Here is a 16,493-nt window from a genome sequence, read left to right on the forward strand (position 1 = left end):
CTTTGCACATTTGCAGAAGTTTGTCAATAAACTGCTCAGTTTCCCATTGTCCAATTTCTTAAAAGGTTTTGAGTGCTCTACACTACCTTGTGTATGTTGAGGACATTGTCAAAAGAATTGTTTTTCATTAACATCTTGATTTATGGACCAGTGAATATCCCTCTTTTATACTTGCTTCACTAAGTTGAAATTTTTGTTTGAAGTATTTGAAACTATATCCTTCCTTGTCCAACACTTATAAAACTTTTTCATTAAGCTTAATTTAATATGAAAAGGGCAATAAAATCTTTTCCCTGTCAACTAGTGGTGGATAGTGAGTAGTCTTCTGTCCAGGAATATGTGCTGTGTAATATGATCAATTCTTGACACTGTAATGCAGTTGTTCATATTCATAGCATATCTAAATATTGATTGTCATTGAACTCGATGCCGTTTTTTCTAATTTTGTGGCACACTTCAAAAGTGAGAGGGATCATTTAAAGAGCCAAATGAAAGGGAAAGTTCTGGATATTACAGAACTGTGGAAAAATGGAATATAGCTGTGAAACAAAACACGTGGCTGCAGGAATGTTTGAGCACATTCAGCAGTCACTAATTTGATAAGCTGAGATCTGCATTCAAGTGCAAGGACAAAACAGTTATTGTGAATCTTAAAATGAAGAGTTATGTTTGTATGCCCTTTTGAAAATTTCATATAATAATCGCAGAATAAAGCATTTTCAGACATGTGTTAATGTAACTTTTTTTTTTTTTTTTTCTTATTTTGGACTCTAGCTTGTGTCAATTTTTTGCACATACTTTTGAAACATTGTGTATAATACATTCATGACTGGTGAGCTGCAAGCTGGATAACTCTGCCATTGATTATTATTTTATTTATTTAATTAATTAATTTATTTATTTTTTAGAGTTTAATCTGTTTCTGTTTCCTTTTCAGTTTCAGGTCAATGTATGAAGTAAGTACATTATTATGGTTCTTTTATCTTTTTTATAATAGCACTATTCTTAAATTATTTGAATTGCATTTAGTGTCAAAGAAGTGATTCAGACTTAATTGGTTTTAATGCTTAACAGTAGTGTATCAATATTGTATGGTCTTATAAAAGGCCATTCTATACTTCACTGGTTTTTTATTTTTTTATTATTATTTGTTGATTATGTTCTTATATACAAAATATTAAGTTATTTTATACATAAGAACAAAATAACATAATTTTCATTTTAACCCAGATATAACATTTAAGGTCAACTTCAAGCAGGCTTAGGAATAAATTTAGTAAATTTCAAAGTGCTGAATTTATTTAAAACCTATATGGAGAACTGAATAGTCTGAGGACTTATTTTATACTTCTATATGTTTGTTGTCCAGCAGACTTTAGTCTATTACGTGTTATATTATGAATATTGCATACCTTTCAACTTTTCTAGTTTTATAATCTGGATTAATATAGAAACATAACTTATATCTAAAATTATATATATGAATGAAAGTTAAAAATAACATAATTTATTTAAAAAAACATATTTGAAATATAACACATGAATATAGAAGTTAAATGTAAAGAAAATATTTGCAGCTAGGAAGCAAGTTTGCATAATGTTGCATTGTCAAAAATGTGTTAATGTTAGCCATTCCCCCCCCTCCCATTTTAATCTAACCCCTAAATATGTCAGTTTACTGGAATCTGTACATTGAGTGCTACAGCCTGTACATGACATTGGATCGGAAGAAACGTATTGACTTATGACTTCAGTTTCTGTAGGAGAAAGGATTTTTCAAAGAACAGAGGTAGAAGGAATAAATGAAGAAGAAAAGGAATGAGTTGAATTGTAAATGGATGTTGACTAGTTAATGCATGTGTTCAGTTTGGGTTGGAAGAAAGAAGTGGAATTCAGAAGAACACTGCTTTTACAAATATCTGTAGAGAAGGTATGAAGCAGAAGTTGAATGTCTGTGTGATAGTAAATGGAGTAAGTTTATAAGAAAAGGAACATGTTCGTGTCAGATGGCACCTGGGATTTCTCCCATCTCCGCTTTAAGAAAAGGAATAGTGGGATTCTCCACTGCGCCCCAGATTTTCCTGGCATTGTCTTGTCTAGATGGAGGGGCTTTCTTTTCACTAAAGCTTGAGTTAGCCTTGGACAAGGATTGCTGAACTAAAAAAACCTCCAGTTTTTGTCTCCAACAACCACTATCACATAAGCAATGAACTTCTTCTTTATGCCTTTTTCTACAGATCTATGAGCAGTGTTCTGAATTACCATTTGTAATTGCATTTTTTTTCTTCTTCCAAACCAATCTGAACACATTAATCAACTAGCCAACATCCAATTCAACCCTTTCTTTTCTTCTTAATATATTCCTTTTATTCCTATTCTTTGATTAACCATTTCTCTACAGAAACTGACCCCATCACCACATCAGAGGAGCACTGCCCTCAGATGTAGGAACAATAGTCTGTAGTAGGATAGATTTTTGTATTTTGCACAGAGTTAGCAGCTGCCTAGAGGAAAAGTAATTCTGAGAGCATTACTTTTCTAAGACCACCTAGTTTTATTGATGCCGAGGAAGCAATGCTTATTGTGTGCTACAAGAAAGGCTTGCAGTCAAGAGTTATTCCCATAAAGAGCTGTGTTCTTGTATAGAAATCTGAGTGTTAGTATTACTAGTGACAAATGATACAAGGAAGTAAGCTTGGCATTAGCTAAAAAAAAAAAAAAAAGTTATCTACATATCATTTGTTCATCTTCTCTAATAATTTGAGTAATCCTTCCTTTAATTTATTCAAGTTACCCACTTCCAAAACACCAGATGGATGTTTGTTCCAACAATTGATTCCTTTCTGGCTGAAAGAAAATTTTTGCACATCTTTCCCATGACTACTTTTTTAATTTAAATCTATGTCCCCATATGTACGTTGTTCAAAAAAGAGTAAGAATAACATCAGCATTTAGTTTACTTAATCCACATGAAGTCTTAAACACTTCAAGTTACTTCATAGGTTCCTAGTTTCCAGAACTTGCAATTTACAGAACTAGTCTTTCTGGGTAAGAGGACCCTTTTTTTGCCCCTGACTAATCTTGCTGCTTTTCTTTGCTCTTTTTCAAACATATCCATATACTCCCTAAAATGAGACCAGACTGATATGCAGTACTCAAGGTGCGACCTAACTATTGCCTTATATAATGGATAATCATCTTCTTATTGTTGCTGGAAAAATTCCTTTATATCATTGACAGAAAACTTAAGCTGTCCTGGCAATCTGTCTGTGTACTGTGAAAAGACAAAAAGATGGCAAATCTTTTTCATTCTCTGACACCCAGATTGTGTTACTGCCCAATTGTTGTATTATTTTGGAATTACTGGTCTCCAGGTGTAGTACCTTGTATTTATTGATGTTAAATCTCAATCCACACTTAAATCCAGTTTTAATACAAAAGGTGTGGCTATTAAATAACGAGATTGCACACACTCTACACATCAAGCACCACCTATGAAACAAACAAAAGCAGTTGACCTTTAACCTTTCTTTAGTTGTCTGCCAAGTCACGTTTCAACATGCTTATTCACTTTGAGTTAGACAGGTTTTCATTACCTTGTATTTTGGCAGTTTTCCAGAAAAATAATAGACGAAAGAAGTAAACAATGAATCACCTCAAATTTTTAACAAAACTAAAGAAACACCAACTGAAAGTTATGAGTGGTTACGTCAAGTTTATGGGGAATATACTATGTAAAGAGCTAGTGTGTGTGAATGGCATAAAAGATTTTAGAAGGAAAAAGAATGTGGATTATGATAAATGACCAGGCCATTCGGTATTGATGAAAATGAGGACTATGCAAGGACACTGATCAGAAGTGATCATTGTTTAAGCATTAGAATGGTAGCATCAGAACTCAGTGTGGATAAAGAAACAGTTAAACAAATTTTAACTGAAAATTTAGGCATGAAAAAAGTGTGCGCCAAGATGATGCCAAAAATTTTGAATAGCAAAGAATAAGAAGACTAAGTTTGTAAACATGTTTTGAAGAAGAGCCAGACTTTCTTTGTACTGTAATTGCTTGTGATGAAAGTTAGCTGTTCCAGTATGACCCAGAAACTAAAAGACAGTCAATGCAGTGGAAGATAAAAAACAGTCCCCCTGACCAAAAAACAGCAAGAATATCAAAATGAAAATCATGCTTCTTGTTTTCTATTAAAGAAATTATTATGGATGAATACATCCCACCAAATCAGACTGTCAGTTAAACATACTACATTGAAGTTTTGACAAGGCTGCATGAAAAAATTGAAGAGACCTGAACTGTTGAAGGCTGGCTGCCTGCTTCATTAAGACAATGCTCCAGCACACAATGCTTTCTCTGTTCACCAGTTTCTGGCCAAAAAAGAAATTCCAGCATGTGAACAAGCTATCAACTTCCACAACAACAGATGGAAGTTTGTTCCAGAAATCAACCACCTACTAGTTAAAGGCAAACTTCTGCACATCTATCCTTCCTCAGATTGAATTTGTGCCCCCTCATGTGTACTCATCTGAGCAAGAGGAAGAATCCCATTAACATTGAGCTTGCACAATCCATTAAAAATTAAACACCTCAATCAGATCACCTCGAAGGTGCCTAGTCTGGAGACTAGGCACCTGCAAGGTGATCTGATTGAGGTGCAATTTGCAGAACAGAAGCCTTTCTTGGTGAGAGCACTTGTTTGTTTCCCTCACAAATCTTGTTGCCCTTCTCTCTACTTTTAGCATTAGTAGAGGCACACAATGCAAGAAAGCAAGCTTATGCAGCAGCAGCCAAAAAAAAAAAAAAAAAAGCTCTGATTTCACCCCTCCATTTGTTCCAAATACCTGTTCAGCTCAGCCTTAAATTTGTTTAGGCTATCAACTTCCACAACAAAAGATGGAAGTCTGTTCCACCAATCAACTACCCACTGGCTAAAGGCAAACTTCCACACATCTATTCTACAACTGTCTTTCCTCAATTTGAATTTATGCCCTCTCAGGTGATTATTCTAAGCAAGAGGAGGAGGAATCCTATCATCATTGAGCATACTCAAACCATTCAAGGCTTTATACACCTCAATCAGATCACCTCGCAGGTGGCTGGTCTCCAAACACTGTAATCTGCAAAACTTAAGCCTTTCTTTGTAAGAGCAGCAACCCATTGTTCCATTCACTAATTTTGTTGCCCTTCTCTGTACTCGTTCCAGCAGCTCTACATCCTTCTTGAAATGAGGCCTCCAGACCTGTATACAGTACTCAAGGTGTGGCCTGACCATTGCCTTATACAAGGGAATAATCACCTCCTTATCCCTGCTAGAAAAATTCCTGTATATCATTGACAAGACACCGTGAGCTACTCTTGCAGCCCGTCTGCACTGCTCAGAGAACTACATATCTGCCTGCACAATTACCCCCAGGTCCTTTTCATTCTCTACCACTGTCAGTGTAGGACCACAGAGTTGATATGTTACTCTGGGATTACTGCTTCCCATATGCAGCACTTTACATTTGTCAATGTTAAACTTCATTTGTCACCTCTCAGCCCATCTGCTCAACTTTTCTAGATCCTTTGCAGCAGCATACTGTCATTAGTGTCATTAACAACTCTGCCAACCTTTGTATTGTTTGCAAACTTGGACGTTAAGCCTGATATACCATCATCAATATCATTTATAAATACAGAAAACATCAATGGACCCAACACTGAACCTTACTTGTTCCAGCAGCTTTACATCCTTCCTAAAATGAGGCCTCAAGACTTGTATGCAGTATTCAAGATATGGCCAAACCATTGCCTTATACAATGGGATAATCACCTCCTTATCACCACTCAAAATTCTTGTGTATCATTGACAAAATGCCATGAGCTGTCCTGGCAGCCTGTCTGCATTGCTTAGAGAACTTCATATCTGACAGTTACCCCCCAGTCTTTTTCATTTTCCACTACCTTTGAGTGTAGTACCACACAGTTGGTATGTTACCCTGGGATAACATGCCAACCTTTGTATCATTTGCAAACTTGGACATTAAACCTGATGCCTTCATCAATATCATTGATAAATATAGAAAAGAACAATGGGCCCATCACTGAACCTGGGTATGGAGCTCCATTAATAACGTTGGTCCACGAAGATCAGTGTCCAATGATTACCATCCTCAGCCTTCTCTCACTCAACCATCCCTTTATCCATAGCAGCAACTTGCCCTTAATACCACACCGCCCCAATTTATACAGCTGTCTTTTATGTGTAACAGTACCAAAAGCTTATCTTAAATCCAAGTATATGATATAAAAACTATTTTTTGCATCCAGGTCCTTTGTGACCACATCATAGTATCTGATCAAATTGGTCAGACAAAATTTCCCCTTAACAAACCCATGCTCTGTCTGAAGTATAACTGCAGTCCTGTCTGGATGAACCTGCATTACTTCTTTAACAGTGCTACATTATATTTCCTGGAACAGAAGTTAAATTAATAGGTCTGTAATTACTGATATCACCCTTTGTGAATTGGGGAGACATCTGCACACCTCTAGTGTGTTGGGAACCCCCTGAATCCAAGGATGCACTCATAATTATGGCTAGGGGTTTACTTGCTTCCTTTGCTGCCTCCCTTAATATAATTGTAAGATCCCATCCACCTCAGATGCCTTTCTTATGTTTAAACAAGCTTGAAAATAAGTTTGTTCTATTATTTTGACTATTCTTGATGTATTCAGTAGTAAAGAAAAGGTGAAAAATTATCAGTGCAACCCTTTGAATTTATCCTCTGTTGAGTAGTATATGCCATGATATTAATCCTGGGTTGGTAATGATCATTGCTGTGGCATACTAAAATGAGATTGAAGGAACTGTAAAGTTCCTTCAATCTGCACTGTTCAGTAAATTAAATTTGTACACAGTACCTAACCATTGCCATCTCCCTGTCCCTCCTAGCAAAATACATATATATAATTGAAGAAACGCTATGAACAGTCCTAGCAGCCTGCCTACATTGCTCATAGAACTTCATGTTCGACTGTACAATTACTTCCAGCTTTTTCTTTCTCCACTACCTTGATTGATTCCACCCAATTTGTACATTATTCTAGGATTACTGCTTCCCACATGTAGTATCTTGCATTTTTCAGTGTTAAACCACAATTGTCACTTTTCAGTCCATCTGGTTAATTTTCCTAGATCTCTTATTTCAGCATCATACCTTGATTTCTGTCATTAACTGCTGTGGCAAACTTCATAACATCTGCAAACCTTGACATTAAAATTGATGTCTTCGTTGAAAATGATAAAGGACCTGCCACTGAACCTGGGTGACTCCAATAATAACATTAGTCCAAGAACAGTAGTGCCCATTCATAACCACTCTTCCTTTTGCCACTCAACCAACCCATTAATCATAGCAGTGATTCGCCCCTAATTCCACGCTGCTACAATTTGTTTTAGCAGTCTTTCATCTGAAGCAATATCAAAAGCTTTTCTTTAATGTAAATGTATAATCACAAAATTATTTTTTGCATCCAATTTCTTTGCTACTGTGTTGTAATAACCCATCAGAGTGGTTAGACAAGATCTTTTCTTAATGAATTCATGCTATGATTGCCACATAACTGCATTACTGCTTTAGTTCTTTGATCACTGACTCCATTATTTTTCCTGGAGTAGAAGTTGGTTTACAGGTCTGTAGTTACTCACTTCTCCCTTTGATCTTTCTTTCCTGTCAGATACCACAAAATCATTTATCTTCTAATAAGTTGGTATACTTCTTGTATTCCTATCCCTAAATGTGTGAATGTATATGAAAAATATTTGTTCAGTTTGTCAGCAACGAGAACAGGATATCAGTAGTAATGCCATTCATATCCAGTAGACAAATGTGGTTCATTCCTTTCCTTCTTGTATTAAGATAAAACAAAGAACTCTCTGCTAATTTCCTTTGTATTCCTAGCCAAAGATTTCTTGTAATCTGCCTTAACCTGTATAACCCCTCCTTGTGACTTTATTGCTTAGTAGTTTATGCTTACTGTATGCTTCTGTTCCATGGCAATTTATAATCCTCCAATGCATTTTTCTTCTCTCTCACTAGTCTTATAAGTCAACCATTTAGGTCTTAACTTTGAACAGTATCCCTTAAGTTGGTATACTTAAGGGATACTGTTCAAAGTTAAGACCAAAGTATACCAGAAAAGCCTGGCAGCTTCTAAAATTACTTCCCTGAATGCTTTCCATTTAGAATTTGCAGTTGGTGGTAACACTATCAGTTGTTCCCACTGAAAAGAATTTAAAATCTATCTAAGCCCATTGGGTAACCTTTATGAAAGCAAAATTCCTTCTCTTTACATCTTTAAGTAAATCTCACATCAATACCCTGCAGATTCTGCTGGTAATCAGAACAAGAGTATTGCATTCCATTGTTGCCTCTGTAAAATGCTGGCATAGAAAGCAGTCATCCTGTGAATTCAGAAAGGTTGTGTTGTTGTGCTGAGTGATCAGTCCACAAGCTCCAGTCCATATCTATAAAGTCCACCACATAAGAAATTCTAATTTTTACTGGCCCATCCTGTTCATCTATATATCTCTTATTATGCTCATTACAGTCTTTTGGGCTATAACATTTCCCTATCCTTATTTATTTTTCCTGTATGTCACACCCAAACTGACTCAGTGTTATAACGGCCACTTACATCAACAGGATGCATTGTCTTAAACTCTGTATCCTTCTTAACCAAGAGTATAACTTTACCCCCTTCCTGTCCTTTTTGTAAACTTGGTATTCCTCATATTAAAATTCTGCATAACCTGTGTCTGAGTGGTACCATGATTTTAATTTTAATATCCCTACAATGTTCATATTTGATATCCTAACCAATACTTCAAATTTCTCAAATTTATTTACTGTACTCCTAACATTAACATACAAGCACATATATATGCACCCTCTTTAAATAGGCATCCTAGTAATGTTAAAAATAGATCACTTTGCTAAAGCAACTTCGAAGAAATTGCAAAAGAGGAGTCTGCATAAACAAAAGCTTTTTTTTTTTAAAATAAAGTTTACGCTAATGTCCATACTGATGAAGATTGTTGGTTATGTTGATAACTGTGCTCCAGTCGATGTAAATTGTTATAGTATGTGGAGTGATTTTGACATGAACTAGCAGATAATTTCATACTCATTTTCTCTCTTGTGATCTTCATTTTATCACCTTTAATTATGCTCTTTGTGATAATTCTCCAAGAACTGAATTTCAGTAAATCTTATTGTTAGGTAGTATTCAGCACAGTGATTTCACCATCTAACCGTAAGTTAATATTGAACTGTTAACTGTGACTCAGTTATTAACCTACTTGATCACAGGAACAAATTTAATTCTTATACAAATATTATATACCTTTATATATCTGCACTTGTAAGTCATTGAGACTGCAGCAGATCTTGTGGTAGCTCTTCATTTTTCAATTCCTACTATTAGTTCACACTCTCCCTATATATATTTATATATCTTGTTCAAATTTTCAATCGTTAATAAAATACTTTTTATTCATCCACTCAAGTTCAAATAAATTTTTTTAAACTTGTAGTGGATGACACCTACAAGTTTAAAAAATACAGTTTTTGTTTTAATTCATTAATTAAATTTAATTAATTAATTTTAGTTTTATATGGAAGAAAAAAATTTCTCTTATATAAGATATTTAGCAGGATATAAATTTAGGAATAAATACCGTCAGTGGCGAAGCGTGTAGATCGCTGGAAAAAAATTTCTTTTTCAGATTCTTTTTTTCATTCTGGGTTCTAGTCTGAGTCAAGGAGGGAACAAAATGGAAAATGAAACGTGAATAAAAATAATAGTCCAATACCATATATAGAAAGGAAAATGGAAAATTGCAAGGAAATTCGCTTTCTATTTTGCCACTTAATATTGTGATTCTGTCATATGTATATACATATTTATATTACAGTAATTGTAATTATTTAATAAAAAGTAACTAAAATAAAATTTTTCTTTGTTGACCTAAGTAGAAATTGACGTTAAAAAATTTTTTTTTTATATTACTTGTTATATTAAGTGTCCTCAGGAGAACACTTATTTCGCAAAATTTAATTTAATTTTTATAACTATAGTATATAAAAGTATAAATGAATAATAATTTTGCTTTGCATCATACAGAATCATAAACACATGCATACACAGTGACAGATTTATATTATTATTTATGTAGGCAGTACTTGGAGATGGGAGCAATTCAAGATCAGGCAGCTGGTCTAATTCAGGTAGAAAGTAAGTAGAAAATTTTCCATATTTTATAAATTGTGAAAAATATTTATTTTGAACAAGAATTACTTTTGTATTGAGATTATTGAAATAATTTTATGGGATGTTGTGTACAACAATTTTTCATTTTTTGATATTGGTCATTGTCATGACAGTGAACTGTCATTACAATGACAATTTGAACTGTCATTACAACTACAAACGAAAAAAGAACTTGCTGTAATGAAGTGAACTGTCATTACAGCAAGTTCTCTGTTTAGCTTTGTTTTCTCTGTTTGACTGTTCTTATTTTTGTTAAATAGTAACTGTCCAGTTTAACTTTTTGCTAATGATTTTAATGTTTCATCAATGAAGCAAGAGAGGAATACCTTATAAAATGTTCAATCATTAATGCTGTTATATTGGTTAACTATGTGTATTTTTAGAAAAACAAAAGGGAAGAAAAAGTTCTTTGGAGCATGTGCCGATTGATATAAAATCCATTCCTAATACATAGTTAAGAATGCTGTCATTTTCTTCAGAACAAGGTGGGAAAAAATAACTAAGATGATCAAAAAAGGTACATCATCATCATCATCATCAGCCATTTTCAATCCACTGCAGGATGAAGGCCTCTCCAGCAACTTTCCAGTTCCTTCTGTTTTGAGCACTGGCCATCCATTTACTACTCAAAAACTCATGAATTTCATCTATCCATCTCCGCCTTTGTCTTCCAGGTTTTCTTCTAGCTCCTCTTGGGTACCATTCTGTTATTTTCTTAGTCCATCTGTCATCATGTCTTCGAGCTATGTGTCCTGCCCAAGACCATTTTAGTTCTTTAGTTTTGATAAGAATGTCCTTTACTTGAGTTTGCTGCCTAATCCATGTGTTTCTCTTCTTATCTAACATTCTAATTCCCAATATAATTCGTTCCAAAAAAGGTACAGGGAGGGCTAAAACAGAAGAGAAGGATAATTTTAGAAGTATAAAGATTAAATACTTTAATTGCTAAATGAAACTAGAAATCACTGAATGATAGGAAAATATTTATATGGAGAAAATTTGGATACTGTCTCTGTTTGTGTGTTTATTATTGATGAAAAATATTAAGCATGGAACAGCAGCAAGTACTGATGAAAGTAGACCTGAAATTCTGAACTATCTCAGTAGTTACATCACATTATCCAGTGGTTGTTTTCCAAAGGACAAGTTGTGGTAAATTGGAGTAGTGCATTAATTGCAGCAGTATATAGGAAAAGAAATAAAGCTGGCTGTTGCAGTTACATAGGAATTTCACTCCTTAATGCATGGCACCTCCGTAGCCAGGTGGGAAGGAGCAGCAGTGCGTAGCACACACTTCTTGATTAGACCGGGATTCGAGCCCGTCACCACCAAATACGTAGGATGCGGAAAGGTCAGGGAATGACCACCGCATATTCCCGGAGCAATATGGCCTTAGTTGCTAATGCTCCTAAAAAAAAAAAAAAAACGCCCTTAATGCACCAGTAAAAGTCTGAAAAAAAGACTGAACACAGTCTTTGGGCTTTAGAAAAATAGGGAATTATCATTAAGACAAATTATAGAATAAGGAGAAAAACTAAGAATAACTAAGTCATGGGAATATAGTACATCTGTATTAAAGATTTGTTGATCTTGAAAGGCATATGACAAAATACCTAGAAACTGCTCTTTAAAATTTTAGAATAAGGTGACAGATTAAAATGCAAATCTGCAGTAAGGATTCAAGGAAGCATTGGAAAATTATTAATAAATGGTTAAACTTGAAGTGAGGTTGCACCTTATTGCCACTTCCTTATTAAAATTTTTGTGGACCAGTTAATAAAAGGGCATAAGTTAATGACAGAATTTTGCATGGGAGATGTAAAAAATTGTAACATTGCTGTGCACTGATGATATTGTGCTTTTAAATAGTTACTTTCAAGGTCTTCAGCAATATCTGAACAAATTAGATAAAGGTTGTGGATAATTTTGCGTAAAAAATTAGTTACATAAAAATAAAAGTTGTGAAGATGGAAGAGGAGGAGGGTTGGAATGTAGAATAATCAATAATTGAAATTGTTTCTTTTTATATATATATATATATATATATATATATATATATATATATATCTAAGAACAATTTTTAAAGAAGCTGAGAATTAAACACTCATACCTGCAAGCTCTTCCAGTTTTGTTGGAAGTTTTCTCATAATTGAGTGCATCTTCCTGTATTCCGATACGTTTAGTTTCATTCTGATATATATCTATTTTTTTTCCAGTTCTTCTGGACCTACTAAATTAATTGTATACTCTTAAAAGCTGACATTAAGTGGTGCTACACATTCACTTATATCCTGGATAGGCACATGATGTTCTACATAAGTATTCAGTTATTTATTTTTTACTTAGTGTCCTTCACCCTATAATGCCCTACCATCATTCATTATCTTTAGTGTTCATTATTGGTACATTGCATGGAAAATTACACCTAACTTATTATAGAGAACTGGTGGCTGTTTTAATGTAGCAAAATGCATGGTCCTACACTTGGTGGAGTTGAATTAAAAAAAAAAAAATTAACGAAGAAAGGGATTTGGTGATTTGGAATACAGACATGAAGTACAGTTCTCCGTGCAATGCAGACAGCCAGTAAGAAGAGCCCATGGTGTGTCCTATTGATGATTTTTCAAACATTTGCTGATAGTGTCATGATCCCATTGTACAAGACAATTTTAAGACTGCACTTGGATTACTATCTCCATGAATGGAGACTGCACCTAAAGAAAAACATCGAATTCTTTGAATGGGTCTAAAGACAGACAGTGAGACTGACAAAAGTGCATCCATGTGAGAAAAGACTGAATATCTGTGCCACAGAGCTTAGTAACTAAACACCTTGGTGGGGGGGGGGGGGGATCAGATTGAGGTCTGTGAAGCTCTTTGAGTAAAATGAATGAGTTCAAATTTTCACTGTTATAAACAATTCCAAAACTAGGAACCATAAATTCAAAGTCAGTGGGGAAGAGTTTAGACTGGATTATAGGAAGTTTTCTTCTAGCCAGTGAGTTATTAATTACTAGAATATAAGTTGCTTCCATAGGTGGTTAAGGCCAGATCCTTTGGGAAAATTTCTTTTTTATATTTATTATTACTTTATTTATTTATTTATTTATTTATTTATTTATTTATTTTTTTTTTTTGTGGTCAGTGCAGAGAAAGCCTGGGATTTTCTTGCACCAACTAATACTAATAACGAGTATTAAGCACTTGGTTAATTATTAGTATTAGTTGGCAATGAATATTATAAATTATGGCATCTTTTGACTATTAGTAAGAGTATTCAAACATAAATTTTTAATGTAAAATATTTGACTGCATTTTATTAGCTTCTAAATATTGGTTATGAAAATTATATTTTTGAAAGGTGCTTGATTGGAGTTTATAATACATAACATATTTTTTATAAAAAAAAATTCTTTTTATATTTTTAGACCACCTAGGCCACCAAGAAGAGGAGGATTTGGAGGACCAGGTGGTAAGAATATAACTCATATTGATCCTGTGCAGTTTATGCTGGATTACTTTTGTGTCCAGCATTTAGTATTTAATATTTCAGATAACTTATGAATAATGGACTTTGAAAAAAATTTCTGGGTATCTAAGGCTAATCGGCTGCCTAGAGCTTATCAACTACACAAAAAAAAAAAGAATAAAACTTAAAAATTTAGATATCTGCCATCAAATCAATTTTTAAAAACTCAAAGGGAGTTGTTGGGTATAAAAAAATGCAGTAGTGTAAAAAAAATTTGACAGGAAAACAAACAAAAAGTGATATTGAGTAAACATAATTTACATGTTCACCTTTTTTTTTTTTAATTAACCAGCCATCTAAATTAGAACTCTGTATACATATAGCACATGCCTATATACAATCCTCTTCTTGGCTACGACCCAGTTTACATAAAAAAAGATTATTACAGGTAACAGTGAACACTAAAGTAATAAAATATTAAAAAACAATATCATTCAAAAGTTTTAAAACAATATCATTAAATGATTAGAAAGTAATAATTTAATGAATTAACGTAGGATCAGAATACAATTTCTTAGGAAATAAAATATGGTTGTGTAATTCATTTTGGCCTTTATTTAAAAAGTGATAGATATAGCAAGAGTGGAAAAGCTTATATGCATAGAAGTTCTGATGAATTGAAGAGTATGCTGAATTGCCTTCTTTCAGCATAATTTTGTCCTTTATTAGGACAAATAATGCTGTAAAATATGAAATGTGAACCATCCAGAAATTGGGGATGATGTTTCACTGTGGTACACTGTATTTAGACAGAAGACAGAATAGAAGGGATGGTTGGACCATGCTTGCTACCAAAAGTAGTGTGGAAAGAGCTTTCACAGATTCAGAAGTTATGCCTGCCAGCACAGAATCTGTATGATGAGAGTAATTTGCAAACCAGAAGATTGTGAAGAGTATGACAAGAGGCTCTGAATGCAGGTGGGATGGGTAAGCAAGTGTGTCTTATTACGGGTGATTTCAATTTGCTCATAATTGGAGTAAGTGGGAAAAGTGTATTAATTGGATTATAATTTTCTGGTGGATAATGTAATTTGGATTACAAGTTGTAATGAATACATTAAAAAGTGTTCAATTTTAAATTATTGATTATCTTTATTCCATATTTTTCCATAATATCATGGAGAACTCAAATGTGCCTTACTGTGTGACTTTTGCATATGCACGAGTTAAAGGGTCAGTAGATAAACTGTGGAAAAAATTACCTGGGAAAGCACTGCAAGTTACTCCGAAGTGAACAGAATGGTTTTTTGACTGAAGTTGGTCACGAAAAATAAAAAAAAAAATACTGCTGTCATGTTTCCACACAGCATTGGTTGTGAAAAGAAAGTATTCAGAAAAACTTGTTTATAATTAGCCTTAGCTGAGATGGTTCATAAGAGTGACAGATAAATTGAAAATGGAATGGGGTATATTATAAATAAAAAAAAAAAAAAAAAAAAGTTAAAATGATAACTATTGCCATACACCTACTGCATATGACTACTTATTTGTAACAATTCATGGTATTGTTGACTAGTCACAAAATGAAATACTAATTTTTATAATAATTATAAATAGAAGACTCTTCTACTCTACAGTTAGTAACAGCCACCAAATATTTCCTGATTACTTCATACAATATTATTCAATATGGAATCCAGATATATCACAAATTATTATTTCTGTTGGGTTTAACTAACTAATGTTAATACTTTTTACAAAATAAAATTTACTTGTTAAAAATAGTGTGGTTTAATTAGTGTTATATTTAATTAATTTATTATGAATAAAAAAAATGTTATGAATAATAACACATTAATTCTTGTTGAATTGGAAACATCTTCAGAGCAATCTCACACTGAAGTGGTCCCTACTATGATTCCACATTCAAAATTTCATAGGCAAGACGGATTTATAATAGTGGATTTTTCACTGGGAGAGTGTTATATTAGAAAGTATCAGGGGATTTCCTCGCATAATACACAACCCAGCATAAAAACATGCAATTTACTTATAGTATATACTACCAGAGTATCCATTACCCTGATGTATCATAGTATTAACTGTTTTGGTGTTTATTTTAAATAACTTAATTCATTCAAAATTAGATGGGTAAACATTGCCATTTTATAATTTCATATGTATTATAAACAACCACATATTTGCTGCTGGCAATATAGTATATAGCTGTAGGTATATGATTCTGGCCTATAGGAAGTGAGGTTCTGAATAAGTTTGCATGTTTGTTGATCTTTTTTATGAAATCTTGCTAGTTGTATTGAACAATATTTTCTAATGCTAATTGATTTTTTTTTTTTTTTTCATAACCTTTTAGGTCCACCTCCTCCCCCAATGGCTGGTGGATGAGGAAGATAATCGCTTTCTCCATGGAGAAAGCATGAAGACCTCCTTCCTACTTCATTCCTTTCACATAATTTTACTCATATAAATATGTATATTTCTTTAATGTGATATAGAAGAAAAAGGCTTACAGAGCATATTTAATTATAAAATTGTGGTATTATGCTTAACTTCTAGTAGAATTTCATTAAATACTGTATATGTTTTTTTTTATTATTATTTTTTTTTTATCCTGTAAATATCCATAAATACTTCCATCTGTATTGGAACTATATTCTAAATCCTTATTGGCAATATTTA

The 16,493-nt window shown here is 33.4% G+C and overlaps 1 protein-coding gene across 1 annotated transcript in view; it reads left to right on the forward strand.

The window, feature by feature from the left end:
- The window catches only part of LOC150089891 (selenoprotein K-like), a 46,314-nt gene extending 30,022 nt beyond the window's left edge, over positions 1 to 16,292 (forward strand). Inside the window, exons 3-6 of the mRNA XM_090368892.1 lie at positions 938 to 956; positions 10,230 to 10,288; positions 13,753 to 13,796; positions 16,168 to 16,292. Coding sequence (XP_090225018.1) covers positions 938 to 956; positions 10,230 to 10,288; positions 13,753 to 13,796; positions 16,168 to 16,199 — 154 coding nt within the window. The 3' untranslated portion in view covers positions 16,200 to 16,292. The remainder of the gene's footprint in view (positions 1 to 937; positions 957 to 10,229; positions 10,289 to 13,752; positions 13,797 to 16,167) is intronic.
- Positions 16,293 to 16,493: the final 201 nt, after the last annotated feature.

Source organism: Mastigoproctus giganteus, chromosome 2 (assembly GCF_048544385.1).
Source record: "Mastigoproctus giganteus isolate SK-2022 chromosome 2, ASM4854438v1, whole genome shotgun sequence".
Taxonomy (NCBI): Eukaryota; Metazoa; Arthropoda; class Arachnida; order Uropygi; family Thelyphonidae; genus Mastigoproctus; species Mastigoproctus giganteus.